The 17884-nt window shown below is 43.6% G+C and overlaps 1 protein-coding gene across 5 annotated transcripts in view; it reads right to left on the minus strand.

Annotated features, from left to right (window-relative positions):
* Nucleotides 1–483: 483 nt before the first annotated feature.
* Nucleotides 484–17884, minus strand: part of MBNL2 (muscleblind like splicing regulator 2) — a 75239-nt gene continuing 57838 nt past the window's right edge. For all 5 annotated transcript variants that reach the window (XM_084262575.1, XM_084262573.1, XM_084262574.1 and 2 more), the window contains one exon: nt 484–3568. In XM_084262575.1, coding sequence (XP_084118701.1) covers nt 3441–3568 — 128 coding nt within the window. In that variant the 3' untranslated portion in view covers nt 484–3440. The remainder of the gene's footprint in view (nt 3569–17884) is intronic.

Raw genomic sequence — 17884 nt, forward strand, 5'->3', positions numbered from 1 at the left:
AGAATGATCGGATCTTTAAGATTGGCAAAGGCCTCTATGATCATCAAGTCCAACCGCCTGTCCAACACCACCATGTCAACTAAACCATGTCCTGAAGTGCCACATCTACATGTTTTTCGAACACCTCCAGGGACGGTGACTCCACCACCCCCCTGGGGTGGCCTGCTCCAATGCCTGACCACTCTTTCCATGAGGAAGGGGCACGAAATGGCTGCCTGGGGTTAACACTGTGCAGCGCGGCCTCCTCAGCACGCCATCTCCGTCAGAAGAGTACCTGCTCCCTCAGATCGCATCTGTGTGCATCCTTCGAAGCGACTGCACTTCATGATTTGTTAATTGAACGTGCAATTAAGGGCATCATAGACCCCAGAACTTTTAAAAAAGACTCTTCCACTTGCTTTGGGCTGCTTTTGTTAACCCAGGCCCCTCTTCCCAGAGCCGCGCCACAAGAAAGGATCGCCCCGACTCCGCTCTCATTTTAAAATGCTTCTTTTTATTTCAGTGGTTGTACATTGGGTGAATGAATTTAACGTCACAACAGAAATAGAATGGCTATTTAACAGACCACTAGTAGTTATATGCTGGAAAAGAGTGAATGGAGGGGTTTCTTTTAACTGTTACCGAAATACTCATTGTACGCGTCGTCAATTATGCTGGATGAGAGAGGCAAACAAAAAGGAATTTTGGTGAGGTGCTGTATCCTTTGAAGAACAGAAACACTGAGACATCTCAAGCAACTTGAAACCATGTCCCAGCTACAGTATTGACTGTCCCTGTGTTGGCCCATCTCATGGTTCTTTTAGGGGGGGTTTTTCTTTGTTGCGGGTTTTTTGTTGGATTTTTTTTTTTTTTAATTAAACAAAGCATTTAAAATTTAATCCTTTTCATTAGACTTTTTTTTTTTCTTCTTTAAATATAAACAAAGTTTTGGCAAATAATATTTATACAGAAAAATAGTTTTAGATCTTCCCAAATTTTGAAATAGTCTATAAAATTACTTTATAAATAAATAAAATGCAGAATCTGTTGTACACGTATTTGCACATCTCTGTAATTGCCTCCTTACTGTTAGCATAGGTTTGTACTTGTACAGTTTTCAGGAATATTACAAAGTCATAAAGTCGGAAAGTGGATCTCTTATTAAAAATACATTTTTCTCTTTTTTTTTTTTTTGTCTGTCAGTTTCTCTGGATGAAAGACCTGATGTATCTGAAGCTTCGTCATCCATGGGCAAAAAATAGTAGTATTGGATTAATTGTAAAAAACATAGAATAACAGTTATTTCGAAACATAAAAAGTTCACACAAAAACAATGTCTTGAAGAGTTATCTACATAAAATATTTAAACAACATGGATAATTTACCATTTAGTATTATACAATAAGCTACCCAAATGCCTAAATTAACTATTATAAAAAAATAAAAACAACTTTGACAGATATAGGCAAGTTGCAGTGTCAACTACCTAGTTATAATGACTGAGAAAGTCTACAAATATTAGTGTTTTAATAGTATATAATGGTGATACCTTAACTGCTAGAGTAACAAGTTAAGATACGTTATTCTTCCACAAATTAAAACTAACGCAACGTTACAAGCACTATGTTAATTTTACAATCGAATCGTGGATTTTTATTCTTTTCTTTATTTATTTCTTTTCTTTTCCTTTCGGATGATCAGCTCTCCAGCTTTTATATATATAAATAGATAGTAATTAGACATCGGACAAACAAGATTTAGCCTGGAAAAAGGATTTCCTAGACAAATAATTATATGGTTAGTGCCTTCAGTCTTTCAGAACAGGCAGTGCTGCCAAAGTTTAAAATAGTTTACAATCAATCTGAAGAGGTTAAGTTAAAATACTGCAATCACTAATAATGTCCACATAGAAAACTTATGCTGCAAACAATTATACATAATATCCACTTATAACAGCTGTCTTGTTTTTTTTTTTCTTTTAAACAATAATTTAAAAACTATGTCATTTATGTGATACATGTGCAACATATAAAATGTGAAATATGAAATATTTGGTACAATAGTGCTTGAAACAAATCTCAAATCAAACAAATGAAATTTTAATTATACATATATAATTACCTTGTAAATCAACAAAGTATTTAAAAAAGTAAACAACATTAAAATCTGCTTCATCCATATATATGTATGTATGTATATATAATATGTATATAATCGTATTAAAGATATCTTCATACTTTTGTGACATAAAATATGTTTTTAAAGAAAAACAATTAAAAGAACTATTTTTTTCTCCACTCTAATCTGGTTACAATCTTATAATCCAATAAAAAAATGCAAATACAGTAATGATTTATTAAACTGAATCTCATTCTACATTCTTAGTGTTCAGTTAATAGCCTAGATTAAAGTCACCTACGAAGTTTCAGTGACTCAACTGAATTTTAATTAAATTAGAGTATCATACAAATCTCTTCATCTACAGCCTTCTTTTTCGCCTTTTCTTTTGTTAATTTGGTCTTCTTTTTTGTTTGTTTGTTTGTTTCTTTGATTTTTTACACTTCTAGAAGTTACTTCTTAACAGCTTGGATCTTTTTTTTTGGTAACCTGACTATGAGTTTGAAAGATTATTTGCTTCCGGTGAGATTTGACCGTTGGCATCAGGCTCACTTTCATCAAGTCTGATGTGACAAAATTTAGGCACTTCTGCAAAGTCTCTTTTAAAAACATTATAAATATACTCGTAAAATAATATTCTCAAAGACTTTGTTCTTTTGGGGGTCGAAAGGGGTATGAAGTTCATACTGTGCAAAATTTTTCCTTTGTTTTCTAATTCTCATCTGCTATTCTGCTATGATTCAAATGCAGCTTCTCCATACAAGCCAAACACCAACCATGTGCATCTAAAGGATTTGTGCTTTACTTTGGAATTGTGGCTAAACGTACTCAGATTGGCAGGGTGATGTGCAGGGCGCGGGGCTGCGTTTTACTTCCCCTGTCTCGGGATCAACCCGCGAGGGGAGCGAAGCCCAGATTTGAGTTATTCGTTTGTTATTTTTTTAATCGAGAAGAAACATCCCCTATCGTAGTTCGGGTGAAAATTTAAACCTGCAACTGGGATTAAGTTGTTTGTTGGGGTTTTTTTTAGCCAATACAACTTAATTATTGCTGAGCTCGGAAGGATCCGTTACCCCGAATCTCCCGAGACTTAACTTAACTGGACCGTTTCCGTTAGGTATCGTTATGGAGAAAAGACAGTATTTGCAAGAATTAAACTATGCTTAGAAAAACCTCTGAAACTAAATGTTACCCTTTATGTCTTGAAACATCACAGCTGGTATCAGGTAGTTAACTATTTTAGGTTGGAGTATAGTAAGCATACCATATTTAATATTCATATATGACATAGCAGCACTAGCTTTTTCGAGTTTGTGATTTGTCCGTAAGAACAAATTCTTGACTTAGCATGCAGTTTGTGGCAACTCTAGAGAGGAGGAGACGGGGTAGTATGTACAGTAGCCGTGCTTGGCCGTCCGCAGGGAGGCTTCGTGACACTCCGTTCCGCTCCTGCCGGCTATTTCAGGATTATCTGTTAAGAGAAAGGAGAGCGTGATCGCGCCTTGGGGAGGGAGCAGCTCGCCCGCCGCCGGATTGACTAAGCTCGGGCGCGGCTCCTACGGAACAGCAGCCCGTGTCCTGGTGCTGACTGGGAGGTGTTGGCCTCTCACAGACCTGGGCACCGTCCCTCATGAGCGTGAGAACACCCGGAGGGGGTATTTTACGTCACAAAATACTGGAGGCCGCGCCGAAGCCACAAAGGAAGGGCCTGGCCATAGGTGGGGTTGCGCACCCTCGGCGCCCTGACTGTCGGTGGAGGGGGATGCAGCCCTGGCCTCCCAAAGAGGTCCACAAGAGCATGGGTGCCTGGTTCGACTCTCCAGCTCCCACCCTGCTCTGACAGAGTCAGGAACGAGAGGGGAACCATGGAGGCAGACCTCCATGCTGCTATCAAGTGAAAAAAACCTCTACTGGGCCGGGTGTTTACATGAAGCTGATGTGTTTGGTTTTATTGTCCAATGGACTTTTAGCAGCTGCTTATTTCTTTAAAAAAAAAGAAAAAAGTTCTGGAGGTCAGCAAACTTGAGAGGTTTTTCATTGTTCCTTCTGTCAGGGGATCTGGGGGAAATGATGGTTAACGGTACCCCTGCGCATCTAGCTAGCCACTGACCTTGCTGTTTTACCTCCACAATGTCTCAAACTGAGGGCGAAGCAACCATTGTACTGATCCAAACTTGTGCGGTCCTACTACTGCAAAGGTTAAATGCACAATGTGCCCAGCAACCAACTCAACCAGCTCACAGGATTGGATAACAGCCCAGATTTCCCTTCCCTGCCTGAAACGGACATCAGTGAATGTGATGTCAAAAGCCAGGGGTGGGCTCTTTTATCACGCCATTGCTCATCTCTGCTCCAGCACTGAGCACAAGTCAAGGAATTAAGAGTGCATCACCTGCTCTTCCTGTTTAATTTGGCACTCAATGTATTTTTAAGCTGATTTTGTAGGTGGTATGCAAGACAGTCATGACAGCACTTTGACCCACTTGTGTATTATGAAGCTAGGCTGCTGCTTAATGCAATATTTATTTTAAAGGGGGGGGGGGGGGCAAAAAACGAAAGAAGGTTTTTTGGGAAATAACTTCAGCAACATACTACCTCTGACATACAAACTGCTGAAAAGAAACACACTTGCCTCTGCGTGGAAGGCGCTTGTCCTGATCCCCTGCCCCATCACACCTGCAGCCACTGCATGAAGCCTGTTCTGTCACCACGGGGGATTGCTCTGTTCCAGGTAGAGCATGGCATTGCGATGGAGACTCCTAACTACCACAGCAACTGCCTAGAGACCTCAGTTCAACCAAAACACCACCAACAAGATGTAGCATTGGCAGGAGCGATGTAAATGATGTCACACCTGAGAGTCGCCCTCCTTTCTCCCAGAGGAGAGGGAAGAACCCACTTCTGGGGAGAGCTGGGATATGCAAAACCTCCGACCCCAATTCCTACGGCACGTGCGACGTGTCCCCTCTGCTCGAGCCTGCCATCCGACCAGCACCGCAGGAGCCACAACTCCTGTTGCTCTGGGAGGTGAGCGACTTTTCTCCATGGCTCTTTGCTCTCTGTAGGCAGCAGCTACCAGCTCCCTGACCCCACCGGACTTGACGGCACGCCAAAAAGTCATCTTTGATTACCATCAGTGCTGCAAATCTGGTGACACGCGAGGCCCCATTGTAACGGCACTGTACAAACACCTGCTGCTCCAAAGGGCTTAACAGCTAAAGACATTATACATACAACAAGGACATATATTTTTAATGAACTTCCACCCATTGTGAGTTCGTTAGCTTATCGCCCATCTTCTGTTTCCTATTGCAATAACAAAGAAATACCTTTGCTGAAAGAATAACGCCCTGCCGGCCGCGGCCCGGGCCCAGCCACAGCGCTGCGATCTGGCAGGGCGCACGAAGAACGCAGCCGCGCTGAAAACAAGAGGCGACCGAGATTGTCAGCGCCGGTATTTTTAGCGTGTTACAACCCACCATGTCAATGTAATTAATGAAGCAGCTTTACTGGGTTAGCCCTAATCACGCAAGTGTATTTAAAAGGATCCTAAGGTCTGATTTAGTGGGACACAACCTGAAATCTACTCAGTGTAAAAAAAAACCAAAACAACCCCAAACCAGAATTTCAGATGCTGCAGCTGCCTACATCGTCTGCCAACTTTTTGAGGGGATAAACTTGCATTTTCCGATAGCTTTTTTCTCCCTGTGCAGGGAGATGGATCACAGCCCCTTATGCCTACATGTCCTAAAGGGTCAAACAGCCTCACAAGACTGATGCTCCTATTTCCTCCAAAATGTGTGATGGGGAAGGCAGAGGGCCTAATCTCAGGCCGGATCTCAGGAAAAGGGTAGGATTATCCCTGGAGTTTTGGTTAACCCAAGTGCAACTCACCCTGCTCCATGCCAGGCAGGATGGAGGGGCTCGGGGCAACATGAAAGAGCAGGACCCCATCTCTGCCCGGCTCCGGAGAGCTGCAGTCCCCAGGTAAGGGCTTCCACTGCCCCATTCCTATTCCTACCATTTCTCCCCTCCTCTCCAAACTCAGGAAACAGTAAAGACAATGTAAACACTTTCCTTTTGTGCACCAGCACGTCCTGTTTACGGGGCTGCAGGAGGAGCAGCTGGAGCTCTCCCCGCTGTGGCCTTCTCCCACTGCGGAGCCGGATTGCTCACACCACATCGTCCTCACCCCAGTGCTGCTCGTGCCGGGGGTTTAACTAGGGCATGTTGCACCCCGGCTATTTCTAGTACACGTAGGAGTCCTCCTTGATAAAAAAACCTCAAGTTTCTCCTTCAGAAGAAGCTTCTCCGGTGCAGAGACGCAGAAGTGAGGAGCTGCATCTTTTTTAGCCACAAAGTGTAAAATGCATCCCGTAGTCTTTAATTATATGTTCACACCCTATTTCTCAAAAGATATCACAACTCTGCCATAGCTACATACACATGTAGCAGCTTCTGCAAGTGGTTTTTTTTCTTTTCTTTTCCACGGTGTCTGACTGAGAAACATAAAATGCTGAACTACTTTACATGGAAAACACACTGTGAACCTCTCCTGTTTAATCTACAAACAAAGTAATAAACTGTGATGGAAGACGGAGGCTATCTAAGTCTGCATCGCTGCTAATTGCTCCATCGCTTGCATGCTGAAAAAGGAGAAGCTGTACGGAACATCACGGCCAGGGAACGTCCCTGCAAACTCTCATTACAGAGTCTGCACTCCCTCCTTACTTGTAAATAGGTCCAACAACCTCCCTGCTCACTACTGTTTGGAGAACTACATCTCAAATGCACGTACATATGACTCATCGTCTTTGCAGTGATACTATTACACTTCACAGCAGCTTGAGATGATGCATCGAAACTTTTACCATAATATAAATAAGCACAAAGCCCCCAAAAGGAAGACTACACACCGAGAGGGGGTGCGTAGGAACACACACACGCGCTCCCACGTTACAAAGGCCTTATGGGTCAAGCATGAGAAAACTGTGGGTATAGAGGCCCAGACAACCATAATCACTGCTGCTGCAGTAACCAATCTAGCAAGAACACAATTTCAGGCAGAAGCAGAATGGCCTGGCACTGTGGTAACACACAGAGGATCTAGTAACAGCAAAGGCCACTTTTCGGAGGCAATCACAGACGTAAGGTACCTTCTCCACTGCCTTCTCGCTTGGCACCCATTTGAAGGGCAGAAAGCTGGCCAGCCTGTAGGCTAAAATCACTGAATTTGTGCTGGTATTACTAACCAGACCTCGCTGAAACTGGTGATACGTAGGCTGAACTTAAATTTCTGCAAACTGCTTTCTAACTGCCAAGAAGTGTTTGCTCTTCCAAATTCTCCAGCTCTAAAAGGTGGAATTTTCAGCTCCCAAATGCCAAGACTTTATTCTCTTCTCTATCAGAGCATTTGCACCCTCTTACCATCAGGTACCTTCAAGACCTCTGAATGACCACCGTGGTCATTAAGGCCCCTGTGCAACACATAACATCCCTACATTAATCCAGGGCAACACTGGATTCTCCTAAGGGTGATACAGTTCTGCGGCTTGGTCCACAGGAACGATGACCAAGAGAAAGGGCACTGCCAGTAGCTTCAGCTTCTCTCTGAACTACCAACCCATAGTGTGCAGATAAGTCACAGGAACGATGTCCACAGGAACGATGACCAAGAGAAAGGGCACTGCCAGTAGCTTCAGCTTCTCTCTGAACTACCAACCCATAGTGTGCAGATAAGTCAACATCAGCTTGGGATTTCTTCAGGCCTGTCCAAGGTGGCTGCGTCTGGGTACTGTCTCAAGACTTAAAAAGTAAAATTGAAAATCTTTTTTTAACTGAGGTGTAAATTTCACCTTTGTGAAGGCTTCTCTGACATGCAGATTATGATGTCCACCGTCTCACGGGATGTAGTTCACAGAATTAATCACATTACCCAGAATCACGTCTGGCTACTACAAAATTCGAGAATGCCATTTGTCTTGAGATGTTCTGTTTTGAAGCTACAACTCATGAAGCTTATTTATTTATCTATTCCCCGTGCCTTAAACTCTGTTTCCAGCTGTGGATCTATTATACAACGATGAGTACAGAAAATTTAGCGTTCCGCATGACTTCAGTGTACATGAACTCTTGTTCAACTAAAGGCCTGTCACAGCAGATCAGCTGGAAAGCATGACTTGGTCTCTACCTCTGAGATACTTCTCTTTCAGAAGTTTTGACATTATTTCTCCAAATTACGCTTTGCTCTGAAAGTGTTAATACATTTTAAGGGGCGATTAAGTTCATCATTTGACCCCCAACATTTTGAAACCCTTATCCTTCAAAAAATGAACTCACACATCCTAAGCATTTTAGACTGCCCAGCTTTTGGTTTTAGGGGCAACATAATGATAGTTTCTTGTAGACAAGATTCATCCCAGATGACTTCAGACACATATGCCTCAGCTGATCACCCTATTTTACATCTTCCCAACCTACCCCAGGCAACTTACTTCAAGCACGAGGCAGATTATCAACTCACGATGCTTTTTTCCCCGTTCACCAAATACAAGTCTGTGGCAAAGAGTTCACACTGAGGTATTTAACTTCTAGACACCTGAGTCAGTGCTGATGAATCCCTTCACAGCTACAGTTTCTATTTTCATGTTTTTCACACGAGTAACAGACTGGTCAGATATATCTAGGGGATACACTAAAAACGACAGATATTTTCAGACAGCCGACTCATATCGGGCTGTCTCATAACTTCTCCCACTTTCTAAAAATAAGACTAACACCATGTATTTCTTCCCTTTGACACGAAACCCAAGACTATTTATATTTCTCCATGCCTTTGGGAAATGCCTCCATCTATTTTTCATTTTCTCTTAGAATGCTCTTTTGTGGCATGTATCTTGCTATTTTTCTCCCAAATAAACCAGTCTTTTTCCTCTTTTTTTATCTTTAAATCTGAAGTTGAAAAGGATGAGTAAATATTCAGACATTTACTGAGAGTAATCACTATCGTACTGGTCATGCTTGGTCTTCATTTTTACATGGCCTTACAAGCAGACTCTTTCACCTCCTATTTCTCCACAGCTTCAGCAGCAGCACCTCCATAGAACCAACTTTATGATTAAAGGTCCACATGCTTCGTTTCTCTCCCTAACCACGCACCTCTCAATTCAGGAGTGAAGGAGAACTTTTCTCTTACTGCTTCTCCACTAATCCAATGGATCCCCAACACACTTGTCTACTTTGCTCATCTATAAGGTGACCTCTGGTTTGGACATTAAAAGTGAGATGCCTAGGCCAGAGGTGATCTCCTTGATTGCCTGCCCATGCAGTAACTAATAAAGGGGGCACCTCCAGAGGGGTGAGGTTCCTCTTCGCTCGGCTCATCTCACAGCTTCACCCCCTGACATGTTAATTCTGGTGTCCTGCTCCATCCCTGAATCTTGAGTGTCCCCAGGTCTGCCTGTCCCATGTGTTGATACAAAGCCTCTGGAAACGGCCTGCAGTCAGCTGTCTATACTGAAGCGGACACATTGGCCAGCAGATTCTCATTCCATCAGGCACAAGCTGTTGGCCATCAGGGTGGCATAAAGCTGACAAAGACCTTGTCTGAATCCAGCTCTTCGTGATGATCTAAAGAAAGGATCAAGACAACTATGGGCTCTCTGAGGGCTCAAGGGTTCAACAGGATCATTCTGCAACTTTAATATTCAAGCGGTCCTGAAAGAGACTCTGAAGCCACTTGTGCTGCCAGCTCCTTAGCATGCTTATGAGCTCCAATAGGTATTTACTCAAGTAATAATGTATAATATTGAAGCTCAGCTTAATAGGTATTTACTCACTCCCAAGAAACAGGATTAGTTGTTTTAAAAATGAAAGCAATCTGGCTTTATTTATTCTTCTTTAAAGTAATAAATAATGCAGTACCAAAAATTGATCATCACATACTCTAATATATTCTACCAAACTCTATTTTTAACTAGTCACACAGGCAGCAGACAGGCTATACAGAAATGAAAAAAACCCACTGCTGTAATATTTTAGGAGCACCCTAAAGTGACTGTTTTGAATAGCCACTCAGTTTTACGTCTCAGCATGTCTGAGCTACTGGAAAACCTTGGAGTTTTCCCCTTTCTGCTTTCAGGTAATTTTTTTCTTCTCTTCTTAAATTTTAGAAGCTGCCAGAATAGGCTTATACAGAGGAACTGAGAGCAGAAAGGAGTGAAAATCCAAGCCCAAGCTGTGCATTACCTGTGAAAGTGCCCATATTCCTCTTGTCGGGTTGTCACTTCTCTGAACCTGCATTTTCTTAGGCCCCCTCACCTAGCACTCTTTCTTCTTTGAATGAAACCTGCTTTGCTTTTTCCTCTTACACATCCTTCATGCCCAAACCACACAAGACGAAGCTGCCATTACACGTACAGCATCCCCTTCAGGTGAATGGCGTGACTGGACGCAGAGTGCCACCAGCACTCCTGCAGGTGCCCCAGCAGAAACCACCACTCCGAAACCCCTCCTCTCCCAAATCCTGGTGCTCCACTTCAGACACCTTTCCGAGCAACAGGCATCCCACTGCAGCATCCAGAACTTACCACAAATGCAGAGAAGAACCAAATTTATGTTCATCAAGGCTGCTCATCGGTCACCCCACTTCTAACGCGTGGGTCAGTTTTACAGAACTCACTGCACTTCTAACTTCTCTGAGGAAATCTGACCCCTTACCTCTTCCTTCGTTTCCTTCTTTGAATTGCCTGAACGCTCTCACATAAAGACAGACACACATACTATCGTGTGTCACCATGGACAATCACAGAATCACAGAATCATAGGGGTTGGAAGGGACCTCCAGAGATCATTAGGTCCAACCCCCCTGCCAAAGCAGGTTCCCTAGCTCATACTGCACAGGGAGGCATCCAGGTGGGTTTTGAATATCTCCAGAGAAGGAGACTCCACAACCCCCAGGGCAGCTTGTGCCAGGGCTCTGTCACCCTCACTGGGAAAAAGCTCTTCCACATATTGGTGCGGAACTTCCTGTGCTCCAACTTGCAGCCATTGCCCCTTGTCCTGTCCCCACAGACCACTGAAAAGGGGCTGGCCATTTCCCCCTGCATCCCCTGCTTAAAATATTTATAAACATTAATAAGGTCCCCCCTTAGTCTTCTTTTGTCCAGGCTGAACAGCCCCAGGTCACTCAGCCTTTCCTCGTAGGGGAGATGCTCCAGGCCCTTTATCACCTTTGCAGCCCTTCTCTGGACTCTCTCCAGGAGAACCCTGTCTTTTTTGTACCAGGGAGACCAGAACTGGATGCAATAATACGGTGCCAAAAATTAAATCAGTCAAAGTGCACAAATCTCTACCTGACATCTCAGGCTGAAAGCCACGGCAGGTACACCAACCAACCAACCAACCAACCAACCAACCAACCAACCAACCAACCTAACGGATGTTTCCAGCGCGGCTTCGTGGGCAGCCTCCTGCACACTCAAAGCCAAAGACTGGCACTTCAACTGGGCAATAAATTCTAAGATGGTATTTTTTTAATTCAAGTGAAAATAGTTGGAGCAGCTAGAGATGTCCAGACACAATTATTTCAAAGAAAAGAATCCCAAACTACTACATCTGGAGCTCTGCACCGGTGTTAGAATTTCATGATGGAAAAACCCAGACTCACATAATCTCTGCATACATGCTAAGCCAAATGAAACAAACTCTTTCTTTTTTTCCCCCCAAATGCCTACAAAATGAGTTGACCTCAGAAAATTTTTCCTATGTTTAAATAATAAATATATCCCCCAAGAGACTTTCACTCAACTCGTCAAAATATCATTTGTTGAATAATTGAAAGCAGGAGCACAAAAGGAAGTAATCACATCAGGCTTAACTACACTTTTAAAACTGCAATGATACGAGAGCTAAAACAGGGAAAGGAAATATGTCTTGATCTTTGTTATAGTGTTCGCCTTGGCTTACTGCTCATGTTAGGCGATACTGCCATCTAGCAGGCTATCAGAAGAAGTCAGCTTTCAGTCCCCTACAGGGACAAGGGTGGGTGAGGAGGGGAATTTCTAAAAAAAATCTCAAACCAACCCGATGAAACAAAACAAAACAGAGATTTTTCCATTTCTTCCCACTGCCTTCTTGTGCATCGGCACGTTATCTAGAACTCTGCCTGCCAGAAGTCTTCATCATCTACACTCCAGCCTAAGAGACCGGCAAATGTTATTAGAAGGAAAGCAAAGAATTGGTTAAAGTTTGCATGAGAAATAGAGTTCCTTTGGATTTTCCCAGTGCAGTCCTTTGGTTTTGCTTCTTTGCTGCTGTACAGTTTAAGAAAACAAAGTTTTGCCACATGTTTTGTAACATCAGTTGTTCCAAGGTAATTAAAAGGGTCTTTTCTTGACTCTGAGACTGAAGACTGGAAACTTGCACTTCTTCAGCCTGCATACTGTTAACTCTGAAAGTTACAGCTATTTATGTGTAACTTGGTGCCTATGGACAAGATGATAACTTGACTGAATCGGGCTTGAGATCCTTGGATGTCTAGCGTGAAAGAGGCAGCAAGAGAATCACAGAATCACAAGGTTGGAGAAGACCTTTAAGGTCATCAAGTCCAACCATTCCCATCCTATGCTAAACCATATCCCTAAGTACCTCATCTACCCGTCTTTCAAACACATCCAGGGATGGTGTCTCAACCCCCTCCCTGGGCAGCCTGTTCCAGGCCCTGACAACTCTTTCAGTGAAAATTTTTTTCCTAACATCTGAACCTGAAATGTTTGCCTTTCCTACTGTGACAAGCTATTGCTATTCAAATACTTTCTCTGGAGAAATGACACTTCATCAAGGATTGTTTAGGTTTGTTTTTCCAGCCTGGTGCAGATAAAAGGTGAGACATCCACTCCTGCATCCCAAATGCCAAGGCTTGCCAGTACCTCTACGTGGAGCAGCACAGCACCATACATGGGCTCACTAGATGCCCAATGCTGTTTTGCCCAGGGCTCGCTCCTTGCAAATATCCCTTCTGATAATGTGTCTGAGGAAGGAAACTATTCTTCTATGTCCTTTGCTGGAATTGGTTATCCAAATCGCTTTTTCTGTGGTATAGCAGAATTTTCTGTAGGAGTATTTAATGTGGGACTTTATGGAATTTCTAGACCAAAACTTTCAGGTTATAAAAAAACCCCAAACAAACAACAAAACCCTCCCCCCCCCCCCCCCCCCCCCAAAGAACTGCTTAGATATTTACTATTCAAGGCAGAAAGACTTTCCTACCTGTTCCCCCATTCCCTTAGAAACAGCAATTAAAGCTTTTTGAATCACTGACAAGAATTTTGCATAGGCTGTTACTCATATTGTTGTTGTTTGCTGGCACCAAAGACAGAAGTAACATTTTTTTTCCCCCTTCTCGCCCTCCTTCTCCAAAACTTGCTTTCACATAACAAAAAAGGCCTCTCCCTACCACCACCCAGATTTTTTCCAATTCATTTTCTCAGCATATTGCCTCTCTTCTCCCTGCTTTCAAGTGCAGCAGGTTTCCACGAGGTGAAGCGAAGATGAGACAGAAAAAGAGCACTGGCGACACCTCTCTGCCCTGCCAGGTGGCTTCCTGGGGTTAAATGGGTTGGCTGGAGAAGCAGTCCTTTTTGGGGACACCAGGGACTATTTGCAAGAGGGAGCAACTGGGATTTCTGTTTTATACAGAAGAAGAAATTAGCCTGAGTAGGTGCCACATGACGGTTTTGGTCTAAGAATCTACCTCTTCTGGGAGCGGCGGCTGCTTTTTGCAGAACCACAGGATGGTTTGGGTTGGAGGGGACCTCAAAATCATCTAGTTCCACCCCCTTGCCTTTTGCCCTTCTTTGCCAGGAGAGATGCTCCACTGCTGCAAGTCCCAGCTCCCCTCCTTCCTGAGGGAGCTGCCAAGCAGGGTGCCTCAAATCCCTGTTAAACATTCGGCACGTTCGCATCCGACGCTCTGTTAACGACTTTTTGAATTCCGGGGCAAATATTTTAATGGTCCTTTTGTTCGTGGCACTCATATGTAACGTAACTGCTTTGATTCCCCCTTCATTGTATTTTTGCAGATTTTGACAAAACTGAAGGCTACCGAATGATTTCATAATTAATATCTGCATAATTGCCACCTAATTTAGCAGGAACGCTGATGCATAATTTAAAACAGCTGCGCTAGATAATCACGAGCCTTGGCATGAGACAGCCTGTTGATCTCCCATTTCTTCTTAGACACCAACGCTGAGTAGTTCATTTTTTTACTGCATCTGCTGCCTTTTACTCTTTCCACCTCAGTTAAAGGTCATGTAACTGGCAGAACAATGTTGTCACTAAGTACCACCTTCAAGTGGTACTCTCTGTAACGCTGTTTTTACACCACCAGTCTTTGGCCCATTTTCATTGCTACAGTAAAGCAAAGCCACATACTGTCCTGTACTGAAGTGATGTGAGCAAACCTATTTTCTTTCAAGTTATCTGGAACTTGGTAATCGCCCTGTAATAAGGAAGAACCCACTGAGCTTGAGGACACAGATCAAGAGACAGAAACAAAATGCCTGTCGCAGTCAGTGGAGTGATACGACCTGGCCAGTAAGCCAACACAGGCTGTGCATCACTTCATGGAACCACTTAGGTTGGAAAAGACCTTTAAGACCATCGAGTCCAACCATAAACCTAACAATGCCAAAATGGAAAGCTTCTCAAACAAAATTTGCTGTCAGTTTGAGTTATTCTTCTCCTTCGGTATTTGCTAACATACTAAAGTAGTCTGGGAAAGACCTTTTGGTTTTGATTAAGATTAGGATCCTAAGATGTGTACAGAAAAAAACACATTAAAAATTCTTCTCTGAAAACATCTGAACTAAAAATGACTGATTGTGTTGTTTTTATAATGATTTGTATTCCTTCCACTGAAATTAATCAGGTATCTTGCCGACTGAACATGAGCCAGTAGTGTGCCCAGGTAGCCAGGAAGGACAATGGCATCCTGGCTTGTGTCACAAACAGTGTAGCCAGTAGGTCCATGGAGGTGATTGTGCCCCTGTACTCGGCACTGGTGAGGCTGCACCTCAAGTGCTGTGTCCAGTTCTGGGCTCCTCACCCTAAGAAGGACATTGAGGTTCTCAAGCGAGTCCAGAGAAGGGCAACCAGGCTGGTGAAGGGGCTGGAGGGCAAATCCTGTGAGGAGCGGCTGAAGGAGCTGGGGATGTTTAGCCTGGAGAAGAGGAGGCTGATGAGAAACTGTATCACCACCTACAACTACCTGAAGGGAGGTTGCAGAGAGGTGGGCGATGGTCTCTTCAGCCAGGAGACAGGACAAGGGGAAATGGCACAAAGCTGTGCCAGGGCAGGGTCAGATAGGATGTTAGGAAAAAGTTCGTCACTAAAGGAGTTTATCAGGGCCTGGAACAGGCTGCCCAGGGATGTGGTTGAGTCACTTTCCCTGGATGTGTTTAAAAGATGGGTAGATGAGGTACTTAGGGATATGGTTTAGCATAGGAAGGGAACGGTTGGACGTGGTGATCTTAAAGGTCTTTTCCAACCTTCTAATTCTGTGATTCTGTGATCTTACCTCAATTTTGCCTCCCTTTGCCTCCCATATTAAGAAAAGAAGAAAAAAAAAAGGCTAAAGACAACTAAGAAACAAAAACTGGATATAACCACAATTTTAAGACAATACGTTGTCAGAATTGTACTATGTGACATACTTAAAGACAAATAAAGCAAAGCAGCACTTATTATGTATTTATTATTGCATTTGCCAAGCTTGTCACAATGTTTTGGATAACCTAAGACATCCAAGGTTATCTTAGGACAATCTTAAACGTCAGTAGACGCATGTTTAGGCAACTGAAACAAGCCCAGTCTGACTTTTGAAGGGCAAGCCAGACTAATCTCCAGACTTTATCCAACTGTACTGGTAACCCTCAGAGCCTACAATGGGCACTTAAACTTCTAGCTTGCATGCAGACAGCCGTACTCAAACATCAACTCTTAGGTGTTTTAATTTCAGGCTGAGTCCTAACCTTTTTAATCCTTGTAGGACTCACCAAATGCAAAAATGTAAATGAAGTAATTGTGAGGCATTTTACTCAGAAATTTAATGCTCCCCAAAGCAGGTGTGGGCATTATTCAGAATTGAAATCTGGTCCCAAAATTCAGAATAATACCTCTCAAATGATGTTAGGATAGATCATCCTCTGTGAAATCATGGTTACCTGTGAGCAAAGCTGTGCAGGTTACAGTTTCCTTGCTTGCTTGAGTATCCCTAGTACGCTAGTTACAGAAGTAATAATGAAAAGCTTTGTTAAAGATCTCTGAAGGATATATGTACATACAGTCACTGTATTAACATCTTAAATGAGATGTTTCACATACCTCTGCCCACACATATGCACTAGAGGGAGCTCGGACCAAACCCTCCATACACGTGCCCTAATGCTGCTTCTCACGGTCATGCCATACTTTTTTGGAATTCTGCTGGTTCTATCCTCCAGGAAAACCCCGTCAGCCTCCCCAAACAACAACTGAACCTAAGCTCATGAAGGACTAAAGCAAGGTCAAGCAGTTGTGGCTTCAAGCTCCACTCTGATGGGAATGGCTGGAGTAGTTCTAAGGTGTGAGAGGGAAAGGACCTCTTGCCTCCCTCAGGTAACGCTCCTGGACTCCTCATGCAGCTCTGTAAGTCCACCTGCCTTTACACTGGAAATCCCAAGCTGAAATCCTCCCCCCCTCCTTCCCTCTCATCACACCCTGACAGCTAGAGTAAGCAGGGACACCCCCTCACAAGATGCCCATATGTGGCGAGCAACACCACCACCAGCTCTTGTATCAGCTGAGTCAGTTTTTAATCAGAATTTGTAAACCAGGGTTTGCTAAAGCACTTCTGCTCCATCCTGTCTTCCCTGCACTGAGCCAAAGCGATCCTCCTCCCCTCTGAAGTACACTGGAAGAAAACTACTGCTGTTTTAAAACCTAACTTCCAGAAGTCAAGACAAGCAAAAGACTTCCAATTTTCCATGTATCCTCCTTAGCTGGGGTCACCCTGCATGGATGTAGTACCATACAGCACTTAACCCTACACAATCCGCTCGCGTGGCTCATGCCGTACATGGACCACACGGAGCTGCTGGCCAAGCACGACGGGCTGTGTGTGTGTCAAGGCAAGCACATTTCTGAGCTGTTACTCATCTTATTTTCAGAAAGAAAGGGCATACAGAAAACACGAGATACACTTCATCTTTTTTCAAAATACAAGCTGACAGCACATACTGAATAATTTACTGGACCCAACAGAGCTGTTAGGGGGTTTTTTTTAGCCCGCAGCTGAGACTCCGTGATTTTTGGGATGTTGATTTTTCCTTCTGCTGGTGCTTCAAGGACACAGAGATCATCACACTCAACCCAAGAAGTCCAGCAATCCTGCCCCAGGCCAGAATACTGAGGCAAATGATACCGAGATAAATGCTTAAGCCTCACTACAACTCTCTTTTTGTGGCTGGCATTGTGAGGAGAAGCCACGGGAGCTGAAATGGGACAGGCCGAAGGCTGCGGGTTGATTAAATAAGCGTGGTAGTGACACTGCCAAGGGGAAACCGTATCCCACAGATACGTAAAGCAGCGTGGCACAGCCCAGGAAAGGAAATTTTATCGAGATGGGAATAAAGAAGTCCTTTCCGGAAACATGGAGCAGAGTTTAAATCCGTACAAGAGGACACAAACAAAGCACATCATGACCACGTAAAAAGCCTTGACCCAAGGTAATTACCTGCTCCTGTGT

The sequence above is a fragment of the Gallinula chloropus genome (genome assembly GCF_964237585.1).
Source record: "Gallinula chloropus genome assembly, chromosome: 1".
Taxonomy (NCBI): Eukaryota; Metazoa; Chordata; class Aves; order Gruiformes; family Rallidae; genus Gallinula; species Gallinula chloropus.